We start from the raw sequence: 13,610 nt of genomic DNA on the forward strand, positions 1-13,610 counted from the left end.
CCGAGCTCGCGACTCTATAATACATTGCATAAACAAAGTTCTCACAGCTAATATAACCCTCAAAATGGATCTTTACAAAGTGTTCGTCATGCAGCATGTCTAATCACGTAAGTATAGTATTTATTTGGATGTTTACATTTGATTCTGAATGAGTTTGATAGTATGCTTTGTGGCTAAAGCTAACACTACACTGCTGGAGAGATTTATAAAGAATGAAGCTGTGTTTATGAATTATACAGACTGCAAGTGTTTAATAATGAAAATAGCGACGCTCTTGTCTCCATGAATACAGTAAGAAATTATGGTAACTTTAACCACATTTAACAGTACATTAGCAACACGCTAACGAAACATTTAGAAAGACAATTTACAAATATCACTAAAAATATCATGTTATCATGGATCTTGTCAGTTATTATTGCCATTTTTCGCTATTGTTCTTGCTTGTTTACCTAGTCTGATGATTCAGCTGTGCACAGATCCAGACGTTAATACTGCCTGCCCTTGTCTAATGCCTTGAACATGAGCTGGCATATGCAGATATTGGGGGCGTACATATTAATGATCCCGACTGTTACGTAACAGTTGGTGTTACAGTATGTTGAGATTCTACTGTTCTTCAGGGGTCTTTTAAACAAATCAAATTTACATAAGAAGGAGGAAACAATGGTGACTCACTGTATGTCATTTCCATGTACTGAACTCTTGTTATTCAAGTATGCCAAGGTATCAGTTTTCAATTCTATGGCACCTTTAAAGGGATAGTTCACCCAAAAATGAAAATTCTGTTATTAATTACTCACCCTTATGTCGCTCCAAACCAGTAAACATTCGTTCATCTTCGGAACACAAATGAAGATCTTATTGATGAAATCTGAGAGCTTTCTGTCCCTTCATAGACGATTACGCACCACTTTGACGCTTCAAAAAGTTCATAAAGAGATTGTAAAACTAATCCATATGAATTGAGTGGTTTAGTCCAAATTTTCTGAAGAGATTCGATCGTTTTATATGATGAACAGATTGAATTTAGGCTTTTATTGGCCTGTATGGTCATATTTCCATTGACCACAAGAGGGCGTGAGTGTGTAACAGTATCACAGTGAACTGAGCAACGGTCTACTGAGGTTTGTGGTTAAGCGCTCCATCAATTATATCCTGCAGGTGTTATTGCCTTCCTCCTCCTTACACGCAAGATACCCATCATCCAAGAGGAGGTTCCCGTGTTGAATTACTACTGCGTGCCTCTCTTGGTGAGAAAGTCTCTTTAGTATTATTTATTATTTCAAACTGGAACTCGTTTCTGGTTGAGATAGTATTTTGACTGGCAGGTCTCTCTTTCTTTGACAGACAGTAATATTGGGTTCATACTTAATTGCGCACAGCTTCTTCAGCGTCTATGCAATGTGTGTGGACACGTTGTTCCTTTGTTTCTGTGAGTATTACTAGCATTATTTTGTAACAGTTAATATTGAAAATAATGGTGTGTTATGATCAATTTTGGCATGGATTAACTAGAATCTACTTTTTTGCTACTTTTTCCTGTATGTCTCTCTGAAACCTTCTCTCAGCTTGAAACCACTGGCTTTAGACTTTCACTCTTTATGCAAAAATATTTCTAAACTGCAGACTTTCCTGTGGCACTATAACCTCTATTTGTCTCCATTTCCTCCTGAACATCTTTTTCTTCTCTTCTCAATCGTACGACACTGTGCGGCACTCACAGGCGAAGACTTAGAGAGAAATGACGGGACAACGGCCAAGCCTTTCCTCATGTCTCCTGGCCTGAAAAGAATTCTGGGAAGAGCCGAGCAGAGCCCCAAAAAGTCACGCGGATAAAACCCTCCGAATCTATGAGAAGACCTTTATCCGACTTACAGTACATACTTAGCATGCATTAACTTACAGTATATTAATATCTAAAGTGGACTACATTTTGTAAAGGGAGATGAGGACTATGGGAAGTGGTGACGTGACCATCCACCTCAAGAAAAGACCAAAGACTCTCTCTGCACTGTAACAGCAACTAACCCAGGACACGGAGCTTTGGCCTTTCTGACACAGACCCTACACTGCATATTAACATGTTTGCCTCTTACTGCTGCCTTATTCTGGGAAAATGATTACTGACATTTAAAAAGCTGCCTGAGATTGGACACCTTGAGGAAAAAAAGCCCAACTTGAGAGTTAATGTTTGCTATTTCAGCGTAAATCTGAACGACTGATTAATTGAATATAGTTTTCTTTTCTCATGTACAATTAGAGCTGGTTTTACAGCTAAAACAAATCCCAATCTGAGATTAAAATGGTTTTCATACAATCCCTGCAGGAAAAACCAATGCATATATTGGTATACAGAATAACATTTGACATTTAAACATCAAATACTTCATATTAAGGATTTATATTTAACATTAGAAAAAAATATTTTGCTTAATGATAATGTAAATCCTGTTTTTTTTTTTTTTTTTTTATAATATAGTACAGCATATGAAGATCATTTTAATGATAATGTATATTAAAGGAGTATTTTTCAGGCTTAATTTAAAGGGTTAGTTCACCCAAAAATGAAATTTATGTGATTTATTACTCACCCTCATGTCGTTCTACACCCGTAAGACCTTCTTTAATCTTCGGAACACAAATTAAGATGTTTTTGATGAAATCCGATGGCTTAGTGAGGCCTGCATTGACAGCAAAAGAATTAACACTTTCAACGCCCAGAAAGCTACTAAAGACATTTAAAACAGTTCATGGAACAATAGTTGTTCAACCTTAATATAATAAAGCGACAAGAATATTTTTTGTGCTCCAAAAAAACAAAATAGCGACTTTATTCAACAATATCTAGTGAAGGGCGATGTTTCATGAAGCTTCAAATCTTTACGAATCATTTGTTTCGTATCAGTGGTTCAGAGTGCCAAATCACATGATTTCAGTAAACGAGGCTTGGTTACGTCATAAGCATTTTGAAACTTCAATAGTTCACGTGACTCTGGCAGTTTGATTCACGCTCTGAACCACCGATTCGAAACAAATAATTTGTAAAGATTCGAAGCTTCATGAAGCGGTGTTTTGAAATCGCTCTTCACTAGATATTGTGGAATAAAGTCGCTATTTTGTTAGTTTTGGAGCACAAAAAAATTCTCGTCACTTTATAATATTAAAGTTGAACAACTGTTGTCACATGAACTGTTTTAAAGTGGCATTGAAAGTGTTAATTATCTTGCTGTCAGTGCAAGCCTCACTGAGCCATCGGATTTCATCAAAAATATTTTAATTTGTGTTCCCGAAGATGAACGAAGGTCTTACAGGTTTGGAATGACATGAGGGTGAGTAATAAATGACAGAATTTTCATTTTCTACTAACCCTTTAAGTTCAACTCGATCCACCGCATTTGTGGCATAATGTTTATGACAACAGAAATAATTTTGATTATTCCCTCATTTTCTTTAGTAAAAAAGGCACAAATCTAAGTTACTGTACAGTGAGGCATTTACAATGAAAGTGAATGATCCCATTTTTGGAGTATTTGTAAAGCTTAAAAACACTTAATAGTAATTATTCTCTTGTAATATATTATCATTTTTCAGTCATTTAAGGGTTTATAAAAGTTTTGAAATCACTTTTCTGAAATCATGTTAACACATGTCTTGTACACTCTGCAAAACAGATTTTGGCTTTTTTAAAGAAAAGGAGGGACAGGTGGACATTTATTTTGGTTATTATATCAACATTGTCACAAATGCTGTCGATTTCAGCATTGCAGTTGTGATGGAGTGCAAAGAAATATCCTGTATCAAAGTAGCTCAACTGCAGATCAGATGGACAAAACACAGCTGTGTATAAAGACTAGGGCTGCATCCGAAATCACATACTTCCCAATAGTAGGCGAAAAACAGTATGTGACAAAAGAAGTATGTCCAAATTCACATTACTCATATAGGAGAATAGGCAAATGGATGACCTACTATCTCTGGCGAGATTCTGAAGTGTGAATATGATGGACACTTTAATATCCCATGGGAGAGGATTTGTGAATGGCGATGCATCTGAAGCTGGTTGGTCACATGATAATGACATGACGAATGTAGTAAATCCAGATTACATTCAGTCATACCAAAGTCCCTTTAAGACAAGTCATTTCACTCGGCGGCCATCTTTGAAACGCCTCTCGGGCATCCTGGGCATCATGCCCTATCTCTTTGAATGGGGAAACATCAAATTCTCCAAAACTGTTCGCCAACCTTACAATTACATTTTATATTTGAAATCATCGATAAAATCTGACAACAGCTGTCTTATAAATGTTTTATCCAAACGCTCGAATCATGGCAAAAAAACTATTTTTTAGGCTGGATCAAGCTAATGCGCATGCGCAGACCTAAATGCGCGTCTCTTCCATGTTTCAGAGGCGCGCGTCTGACTGTTTCTATAGAAACCAGTGCTTCTAACGGCTGCTGCAGTGACGCGATGACTTTACCAGTCGGCGATTGGCTCTTATTTAGAAGGCGGGACTTATTCCGCCATATTGCGCGTTACACTTTCTCCCATTCAAAACAATACGAGTGACACGTTTTGTGTTATTCTATAGTACACATATATTCTAGAACATAATGCTTAAGCACTTGTAAAGTAACTTATTCAAAAGAGTGTATGGATTTCGGACGCAGCCTAGGCATCTCTTAAACCAAGTATGCATCCGTTATCTTCAGGCAGCATTCTTTCTTTGAGCTCTATGTGTTCAGTCTGGTTTTCTTTAACCCTTATTGCTTAATTTAAAGAGAAATGTACAGTAATTAATGTAACAATTCTACAGTCTTCCAGATCAGTTCGATAATATTTTTGGTTCAATGAAACGTTCCTCTGAATATGAAGCACAGAGGTATTCATTAAAATTTAATGGTGATAATTACTGAATGTCTCCTATATTGTCGTGACAAAATGCGAACAGTGGTTTATTTACATGTAAATAATGAACACATCACTACTGTATGTGTACTGTGCCACTTTATTTGGGACTCATGAATGCATGTCAGTTTTTCCCCCTGCTCAAAATACTTTAACGTGAGGTTTAAAAAGCACTCTATACCTGAAATCAGCAAAGGGCTTTCATAGCTTTTTCTTTTCTGTGTAGTTGAAGTGATTGTGATTTATCTGGCTTGCAGAAGGACCGTCACTTTAGACAAAGTACGCTTGTAAATGCTTCTTTCAGGATTGACCAGTGAGAAGGAGTGAGGAATAAGCACTTCAACTCCTCCTGTAACAATTTATTTCCTGAAGAAGCTTAAAGAACCAAACCAACCATTGTTGTTTTTGTAGGTCCCCTTTTAAGGATCTTTTTGAGAATAATTGGAAATATAATAAAAGAACTGTCCTTCTCAAAGAAGTCATTTAGGTTTATTTGTACTGTGAGATACAAGATTCAAGTGCTATCATTTTATAATCCTAGATTCAACCACTTTTGTAATGTTGTAGGAGTGAGTATTTATTGTATTTGTACTTTTGTACCACAAAATGGAATTGTGACTTTTATATTTAAATGAATAAAAGTATTTAAAGAAAATTTTCCCTGAATGACTTCCCTCAGGTCCATTTTGCAAATTACACATTTCCCACAAAAGGCATTTTTATCCCAAGTTGTCAAACAATACGGCACAGCTGTGATGAATCTCTCACTAATAAACATTATTTCTCAAGCTTTAATTCCCTCTATTAAACTGCCATTGAAATGCATTAAAACTTCAACACCCCTGATTTTTCAAAAATGTGTTTTGTAGATCTCTCATCAAAAACCATTAGCTGACTATACGCTTAACCCTAAAGTGATATTTTAACAGTAACTAATGCCTTCAAGTAACATAATACCAGAGTTAACGGAAATTGCACAAGTTAAACACAAAGACAGGCACGTATAATCATCCTTATGTCTACTTGCAGCTCTAGACCTGGAGGAAAACGATGGATCAGCTGCTCGACCCTTTTACACAACCGGCTCGCTGAGAAAAATCCTCAGAAGAACTCGAGGGAAGACGGCTCACGGGGGAAATAAACAGACATCATCCCGTTGCATACGATAATAGCAGCGGCTCCAAATTATTCACTGATTTCTCATGTTTAAGTACATGAAGTTTTCAATGCTTTTGGGCTGCATAAATAAGGATCGATAGCTTTGCAAACTGCTTTTATGCCTGTAGATCTGTACAAGAAATTGTGGTACATTTTCCAGTGACCATTAAAGGGTTAGTTCACCCAAAAATTACATTTCTGTCATTAATAATTACTTATCCTCATGTCGTTCCACACCCGTAAGACCTTCGTTCTTCAAAACACAAATTAAGATTTTTTGATGAAATCCGAGAGGGTTTTTTTTTTTTTTATCCCCCACAGAAAGCAACATAATTACAGTCATTCAATGTCCAGAAAGATGTTAAAATAGTCAATGTGACTGCAGTGGTTCAACCTTATTGTTATGAAGCAACAAGAATTGTTTTGTTAGCACAAAAAGTAAACAAAAAAAAAAAAAAAAACAATAATTTCTTCTCTACCATCAGTCTCCTATGCAGTTGAAGCAGTGAACAGTTCAGCGCTTCAGTGTTTACGTCCGAACGTCGGCTCAGTATTGGCCGACTCCTGTGTCAGCATCACACACACACACACACACACACACACACACACACACACACACACACACCTCGTGTTGCTCACATGAACAGGTTTCGGCCAATACGGAGTTGGTGAAAATAGCGTTAAAAAAAATAAATAAATATTCGCTTCATAACAAAGGTTGAACTACTGTAGTCACAGACTATTTTAATGATGTTTTTACTACGTTTCTGGACCTTGAATGTGGTAATTTTCTATCAAAGACAAAAAACAAAACAAAAACAAAAAAACTTTGATTTCATCAAAAATATCTTAATTTGTGTTCTGAAGGAATGACATGAGGGCAAGTACTTAATGACAGAAATTTAATTTTTGGGTGAACTAACTAAGCATATCAGACTAAAATATCAAAATGATTATCAAAGTGATATGACGTGATAAAACACTTTGTCAGTCACAAAGAAACATTGTAGAGCATCATATGGACCAAGATGTAAAGTTATGGGTGTTTCTGGCATTTATTTAAAGGTTTCACAGTTCTTAAGTGTCAGTTTAATTAAATTAAATTGTAAAATGGCATTTAATGGTGTAGTCTAGATTGCTCAAGAACAAATGTGAGAAACAACAATATAAAGAAACTTTCCAACCATACCTATAGTCCCAAAACAACTCAAGCTTCTGATTCAACTCAAAGTTCCTAAGCATAATCACTAAACAAAAACAAAAAAATTACACCAACAGCTTTAATTTGATCAATGCTAGAGGCAAATCAGATTTTATTGGCTTTTCTTCAGCTTCAAATTCTCTTTAGAACCATCAAAACAAAACACAATGTGCGTCGACTAAACCAGAAACTAAGAATTCCATGGTAGATTTATTTTAAAACAAAGTGCTCAGTCACATACAAGAAATAAATTAAATGCCATTTATTCCATCACTATATAGATATATAATATATATTAAACAAAAACTTCAGGCTCTTTTCACAATTACAGTGAGACTTTTCAATTTCGATCATTGCAAGACAGATATCCTTCAGTAAGTGCCCATGAAAGATAAAGTAGCATGGGTCTTGTTCAAGACTCAGTCAATAGAAGAATCAGTATTTCCTCATGCTGTCCTCCGGACTCTGACCTGACCGTGTGGCAACGACGGCGGTGGGCATCTCAGGCATGGCTGATGGGCAGCTGTGTCATCGAGTGGGGCAAGAGAGGCTGCAGCACCAGCGAATTGGGAGAGTGAACTACCAGGACAAAAAAAAAAAAAATTCAAAAACTTCAGTGAAAATCTCTGGTCAGCATATGCACAACATTAAAATAAAGCTAGCTAAATCAAGCTGAACACACTTAATAATGTACCATCCATATAGGAGTGTAGCGCAGTCAGCATAGGGGTGTCCACAGGGGCAAAAGCAGTGTACTGAAGATCATCTATTAGAGGAGGAGAGAGTTGAGCAGACTGCAGAGATGACACTGGTGTGACTGAAGAGTGATTCGGGCTGACGTGCTTCTTATGACGAGCTCGACAGTTCTGGAACCAAACCTGAGCGGCAGGCGGATGAAACAAAACTTATTAACAGTACAGAGAAAATTTGATGACGCACAAAGAATCACAGCAAATAAAAATAAGCCACTTTAAAACCAAATTAATACTGAAATAATAATATGCTAAGAATACTAGATAATGGTCTGCAGTACATATATGGCACAAAATAAGAAACCAAGACAACTTCATAAATAGTAAACAAACAAACAAAAAAAATCTTGCATTATACCTGAATAACCCTCCGGCTTAGACCGGTTCTTTCTGCCAACTTTTGTAAAGTCTGGGCATCTGGATTGTTGTCCTGAGCAAACTGAGCTTGCATTACCTTGAATAAATAAAATTAAATAAAAAAAAAATGCAAAACAAAGACTAACATCAAGCAGCAATTACAAAAACAATCTTTTTATGAATTTATGATGAGAATTTGAGTATTAACCTGTAGCTGGTCAGCTGTGAAACTTGTGCGTGCCCTCTTGGCTGGTTTAGGCTGATTTACTTCCTGCTCTGAGGGAACGGCTCCCTCCACATTCACTCCTTTTCCTACGGCAAACCACATAAGGATGAGCGGAATTAAACTTAAGCTGTGGTTCCATACGAACTGAATGAATGGATACGGAATAAACATTGTGTGCGTTCATTCTGAACAACTGAAAATGACCATTTAATACAACGTCAACACATCCAGGCAGCGTCTAACCATTCTCCATGGCGCGTTTGAGGTTGTCCAGCATGCAGTCGTAGTGCACACGACACAGGACCCTCTCGTCCACCAAGGCGAACTCTTCTCCTGTGGACAGCTGTCTTTTGCAGGAGAAGCAAGCAAAACAAGCCAGGTGGTAGGTGTTCCCTTTTGCTCTGCGGACCCAGTCGTTTGAATGGATGTTCCTGCCACAGTGAGCGCAACGTGTTCCGTATTTCCTGCCAGAAAGAAATCTCCATCTTTAAAAGGTAAACAAGCTTTTGTGGCACTTCTTTTAGTGAAGGCTACAGCGGTTGTTTGGTAGAGATATATGGCACTCCAGGAAAAACCACAGAGATGGAATGAAAACATTGGTTGACTATTGTCCATATACATTCTAGAATTTAGGGAGGGAAAGAGTGAGGAAAGCATGCAATGCTTAGGTAGAAAACAACTAAAAAATATTCAGTCACTACATAAAAATATGCAAAGTTCTCCCCAGTTTAGAAATGCTGTAAACAATGGTTTTGTACATTTTTAAAACAAAAACACACACTGCACTTAACATAGATAATGATGGTCGTCCAACAGCAGCCTGACAGCAATATTTTTTGAAGTAACCCCATTTATTTTTCATAAATTACAAAAAAAAAAAAAAAAAAAAGTTACCTGAAGTAGTCCAATTTACAGAATATCTCCTTTTCCTTTATATAGCAGCTGATGTGTCTGCCCAGAGACGTTTGGCACACGCTGCACGACAGGCATCTCACGTGCCAGCACATGTCGTTCACCTGCGGTGGAAAAGCAACAGTTTTCAATTACGAGTCTAATATTTTTTTTGTATACATACATATAGGATTTACGGTGTTAAAATGTTAAACTTGTAATTAAATAGCCTACTCTGGAAAACCCCAGCGTCCCATAGCTGAAGTATTTAGTAATGTAATGTAATGTAATGTAATAGGTTACTTGTCTGAAAGAGTCGTTTGTCGTTATAAACGTGTAAAATATTTAATGCGTACCTTGAGCAGATATTTGTCGACGATTTCAGTGCCACAGCTGGTACAGATGGCTTTTTCTGTCATGGCATGAGGTGAAGAGCTGGGCGACAAAGAAAGCGACGACGAACACGATACCTCCTCAAACAGCTCCTGGGTTTTATCCTAAAAAACAAAGATGAGGCGAATTATGTTTTTTTTTATATAGCCTACATATAAAAATATATACACACACACGTAAATAATTCTAAAAGATGTAAAGGGACGAGAGTTCAGCCTTAGGGAACATCAGTGACCTTCCCAAATAATACTGAAGCCTTTGACTAAAATTAATAATATATAACAGTATAGTCTGCAGCTCCCGAAATAGAAAAAAAAAAAAAGTAAAATAAATACCCCTGCGTTTATCACCTGAGGCGACTCAATGGTGTGCGGTGTGTGGAGGACTGAACCTCCGCAGCTCGCGGGCATGACGAGAACAGCTCGAATACACACACTGTATCGCGCGCTCGTCCGCGCCGCCGCCTTTTAACCTCCGCGGCCGAGCGACCCATTAACAACCACTCGCCTTTTTACGATGACAACCTCTGCAAACAAGCGAGGGGAGATGCAGAAACACGGGCGCTTTTTAACACAAAGCGTCATCCTCTTCATTTGAAGCGCTGAAACTCCACAGGTAATATTATTAACTGTTTTTCTGTAGTCTTTTTTTGCACTTATGTCGCTGTCCAAACTGACTGTGGATTATTTATTTATTTTAACTATTTCCAAACTCTCTTTTAAAACCCGACGTGTCGCCGTGAAAAAGAAGAAAACATATCACAGTCACTTAATTTATATTAATTGCACACAGGCGTTGCTTGAGGCACAGCTGAGGATGGTACCGTAGGCTAATTCAGAAGGCTCTTTCGGTTCGTGCTGACAAACAGGAATTAATAATAGTTTGTGTGATGTAAAATAAAACACATGCGTATGTTTTTGAAGTGTAATGTTTAAAATATTGTGGATTTTTTTATTAGGCCTATTGAAAATTTTCCACAATATGCACCCTAAATACCAGCTATCAGGATTTATTTATAGGCTAAAACAATAAAGAAGTTAAAATAACAGCACAATAAGACATTTGAAATGTAAGTAATTAATGTGTCACTTACAGTGTTCTTGCTTGGACTTTCCTTCGATGTGGTTTGTTCATTTTTCCAGTACATTGTATCCAGTAGCTATGTTATATCCACTCTTGGTCCTCCTGTACAGCGAGAATTAATCCATACGGCTGCTGCAGCTCAATGCACGTCGTGACCATGTTTTAACTCAAACTTTTGTTTTCCTCAGTGAGGGTGGAACTTTTCCTCATGTTCTCACTCCTCTGGCCGCACCTCCCTGTCACATTTACACACGCCTATCTGAGCAGTAGGTTGCGTGAAATGAAAAGATCTGTAAACAAACAGCAAGCAGCATAATGTTTGTTTAATAAAGTTTTGGAAACGATTTTTTATGGCGATAAATAGGCTACATTACATATAGCATAGAGCTTAAATAATACAGCTAGTCTCTTTCATCTTAAGATACTGCAGCAGTAGCTAAACATCAGAATTATCATTTTGAACATCATTACCTGCCAGTGTCTCGGTGATAACAGCATCTCAGTCAAATTATTTTTGCATTATTGCAATTCATATGTATGCTCGTGTTATTGCGCGGGTTTGACATTTTGCCCATCAACTGTCAGCATGGAAATATTCTCAGATGGCGATTTATGATGATAAAATTAAACATTTCGAGTTTGTAAAATATTTCTCCGTGTTTCAGCTGTAGGATTGAGTGTAACAGTTGTTCATAATGGCCCTGTAATTCATGTCAATATCATTGTCGTTTGTTTAGTTTTTTTTTTTTTTTAAACTAAACTATTAGTTTTTATAGCTATTTATTGTTACGGGTTTATTTTTTCCTTATGTTTTAATAGTTATTATTTTTTTAATCTCATGTTCAACGCATTTTCACGATTTTAAATCGCTAGCTATTTCTAAAGTCACTGCGCAGTTTTGCTTCACAATTAATTGTTGTTTAAATGTTGTTTAAACGCTTTTTTTACGTCAGGAGTGTAATTGTGTTATTTAAATAATAAAAAAAAATACATTAAAAATACGTTCTCATGGTTAATAAAATATCCAAAAAAATAGCATTCATCTGTTTTCCGCTGAACCGTGTACAGTAGGCTATAGCCTAAATATAATTTTGTTTACATCCATGTTTTATACATAGGCTATTTCGTTCTTGATTTATATCAATCATGTTGTCGCCAGCTAAATTAGCATTATATTATTTGGAGTTATAATATAATTTTCTAGCCAGACATTTGACTTTAGTCAGCTCACTGCATTTGAACGGACACTGACGTCTTCATTACAAGAGCAATAATATCAGTTTCCATTCAGATTATTCTCGGCTCTGTGGATTGGTTTGTTTGACGGGGAGGATGTAAGGCAGTCTGGGATATGTGAGAGGTGTCAGTCAAGTCAAAGCGCGTGACCTTTTTCTTTGACTTTTTTCTGTTCAGATTTTTAATACAAGTTTCCTCTCCGGGGAGACTTTCTGGTTTTTTTTGCGCGTACACTGTCAAATGAGCAGCGTCTTTGTGTGGTTTATTTTTGCTATTGCAAAAATGACATGACCGCTACAGAGAAATCATATCTGATATCATACAATGTCAACATTTTTGTTGTGTTTGTTTGAACGTGTATTACATCACCTCACACATTACATCGTCATTTATCCTCTTTTGTCATGCTTCGGAGTTCATCTCATCTCTTGATTTTTCAAAGAAGTGTTGTATTATAATATAATATAAAGAGGAAAATCCCAATTTAAAGTGTTACTATAGTGTTTTGGAATGCTCATCAAATTCTAACGATCTTTGTCTTCCTCTTCTATGTATTTCTCATAGATTTATATTTCTTATATAGGCCTATAAACACACACATGCCACTGTTAAAAATAAAGGTTACAAAAGGGTGTTTTCGCAATGATGCCATAGACGAACCATTGAGCAGAATGATTTTTTTTTTTCTTATGTGTACATCATTTTCTCTAAAGAACTTTTTTCCACTGTAAGCTTTTGTGTAATGGAGGTTCTATGGACGTTAACAGTTCTTTTTGGAACCATATGCCAATAAGGAACCTTTATTTTTAAGAGTGTGTATATTTTAAAAATACCAAAACCTCCTCTATACCCGTTCGAGCAAAATTATCTTCATCTGGAGTGTTTGTCTGGTTTTCATGCTCAGTGATCTCCCACCTGTTACTCTATTTGTTTGCTCTGTCTCTGTATTAAGATGGGTGGAAAGATTGTTTGGCGCTCGATCTATTCAAGCAGTGGCCTGCTAAATAACATTGTTCCTGTACTGTTTCCTATTGCAATCAGATCCACTTGGCCGTGTTGATAAGAAAAACATCTCTAATATAGCTATCCAGTATTAAACAGAAATTGACATTTTGTTTAGTTTTTTTATTTTTGTTTATTTTTGTTTTGTTTTGTTTTGCAGTCATCCTGATCATGACCACATTAGTTTTTCCTCCATAACAGATCTTTCTTGTTATTCCAAATCTTTGAACTTTGAACAAAAACAATAACCTGCAGACCCTTGTAATTGCCACTGTAACGCAAAGAAAAATTTGTCCTCTAAAAGATGTAGATCCCTAAGAGAGAGAAGTCAGCAGCCAGCATCATTCATTACACAACAACAGAGCCATTCGTTTATTCATTGACTTTCATTCATGAGGC

The 13,610-nt window shown here is 36.6% G+C and overlaps 2 protein-coding genes across 2 annotated transcripts in view; one reads left to right on the forward strand and one right to left on the reverse strand.

Annotated features, from left to right (window-relative positions):
- slc44a5a (solute carrier family 44 member 5a) overlaps positions 1 to 6,198 on the forward strand; it is a 110,978-nt gene extending 104,780 nt beyond the window's left edge. Inside the window, exons 20-22 of the mRNA XM_067362679.1 lie at positions 1,165 to 1,253; positions 1,351 to 1,435; positions 5,942 to 6,198. Coding sequence (XP_067218780.1) covers positions 1,165 to 1,253; positions 1,351 to 1,435; positions 5,942 to 6,081 — 314 coding nt within the window. The 3' untranslated portion in view covers positions 6,082 to 6,198. The remainder of the gene's footprint in view (positions 1 to 1,164; positions 1,254 to 1,350; positions 1,436 to 5,941) is intronic.
- Positions 6,199 to 7,773: 1,575 nt separating this feature from the next.
- On the reverse strand, positions 7,774 to 11,037 carry lhx8a (LIM homeobox 8a). Its single transcript, XM_067363486.1, has 8 exons — positions 10,984 to 11,037; positions 9,854 to 9,994; positions 9,501 to 9,622; positions 8,850 to 9,070; positions 8,589 to 8,692; positions 8,382 to 8,477; positions 7,966 to 8,149; positions 7,774 to 7,850 (listed from the first exon to the last, which is right to left on the reverse strand). The coding sequence occupies exons 1-8, from the start codon at positions 11,035 to 11,037 to the stop codon at positions 7,774 to 7,776; spliced, it is 999 nt and encodes a 332-aa protein (XP_067219587.1).
- Between the last annotated feature and the right edge of the window lie 2,573 nt (positions 11,038 to 13,610).

This window comes from Chanodichthys erythropterus, chromosome 16, assembly GCF_024489055.1.
Source record: "Chanodichthys erythropterus isolate Z2021 chromosome 16, ASM2448905v1, whole genome shotgun sequence".
In the NCBI taxonomy this organism is placed as follows: Eukaryota; Metazoa; Chordata; class Actinopteri; order Cypriniformes; family Xenocyprididae; genus Chanodichthys; species Chanodichthys erythropterus.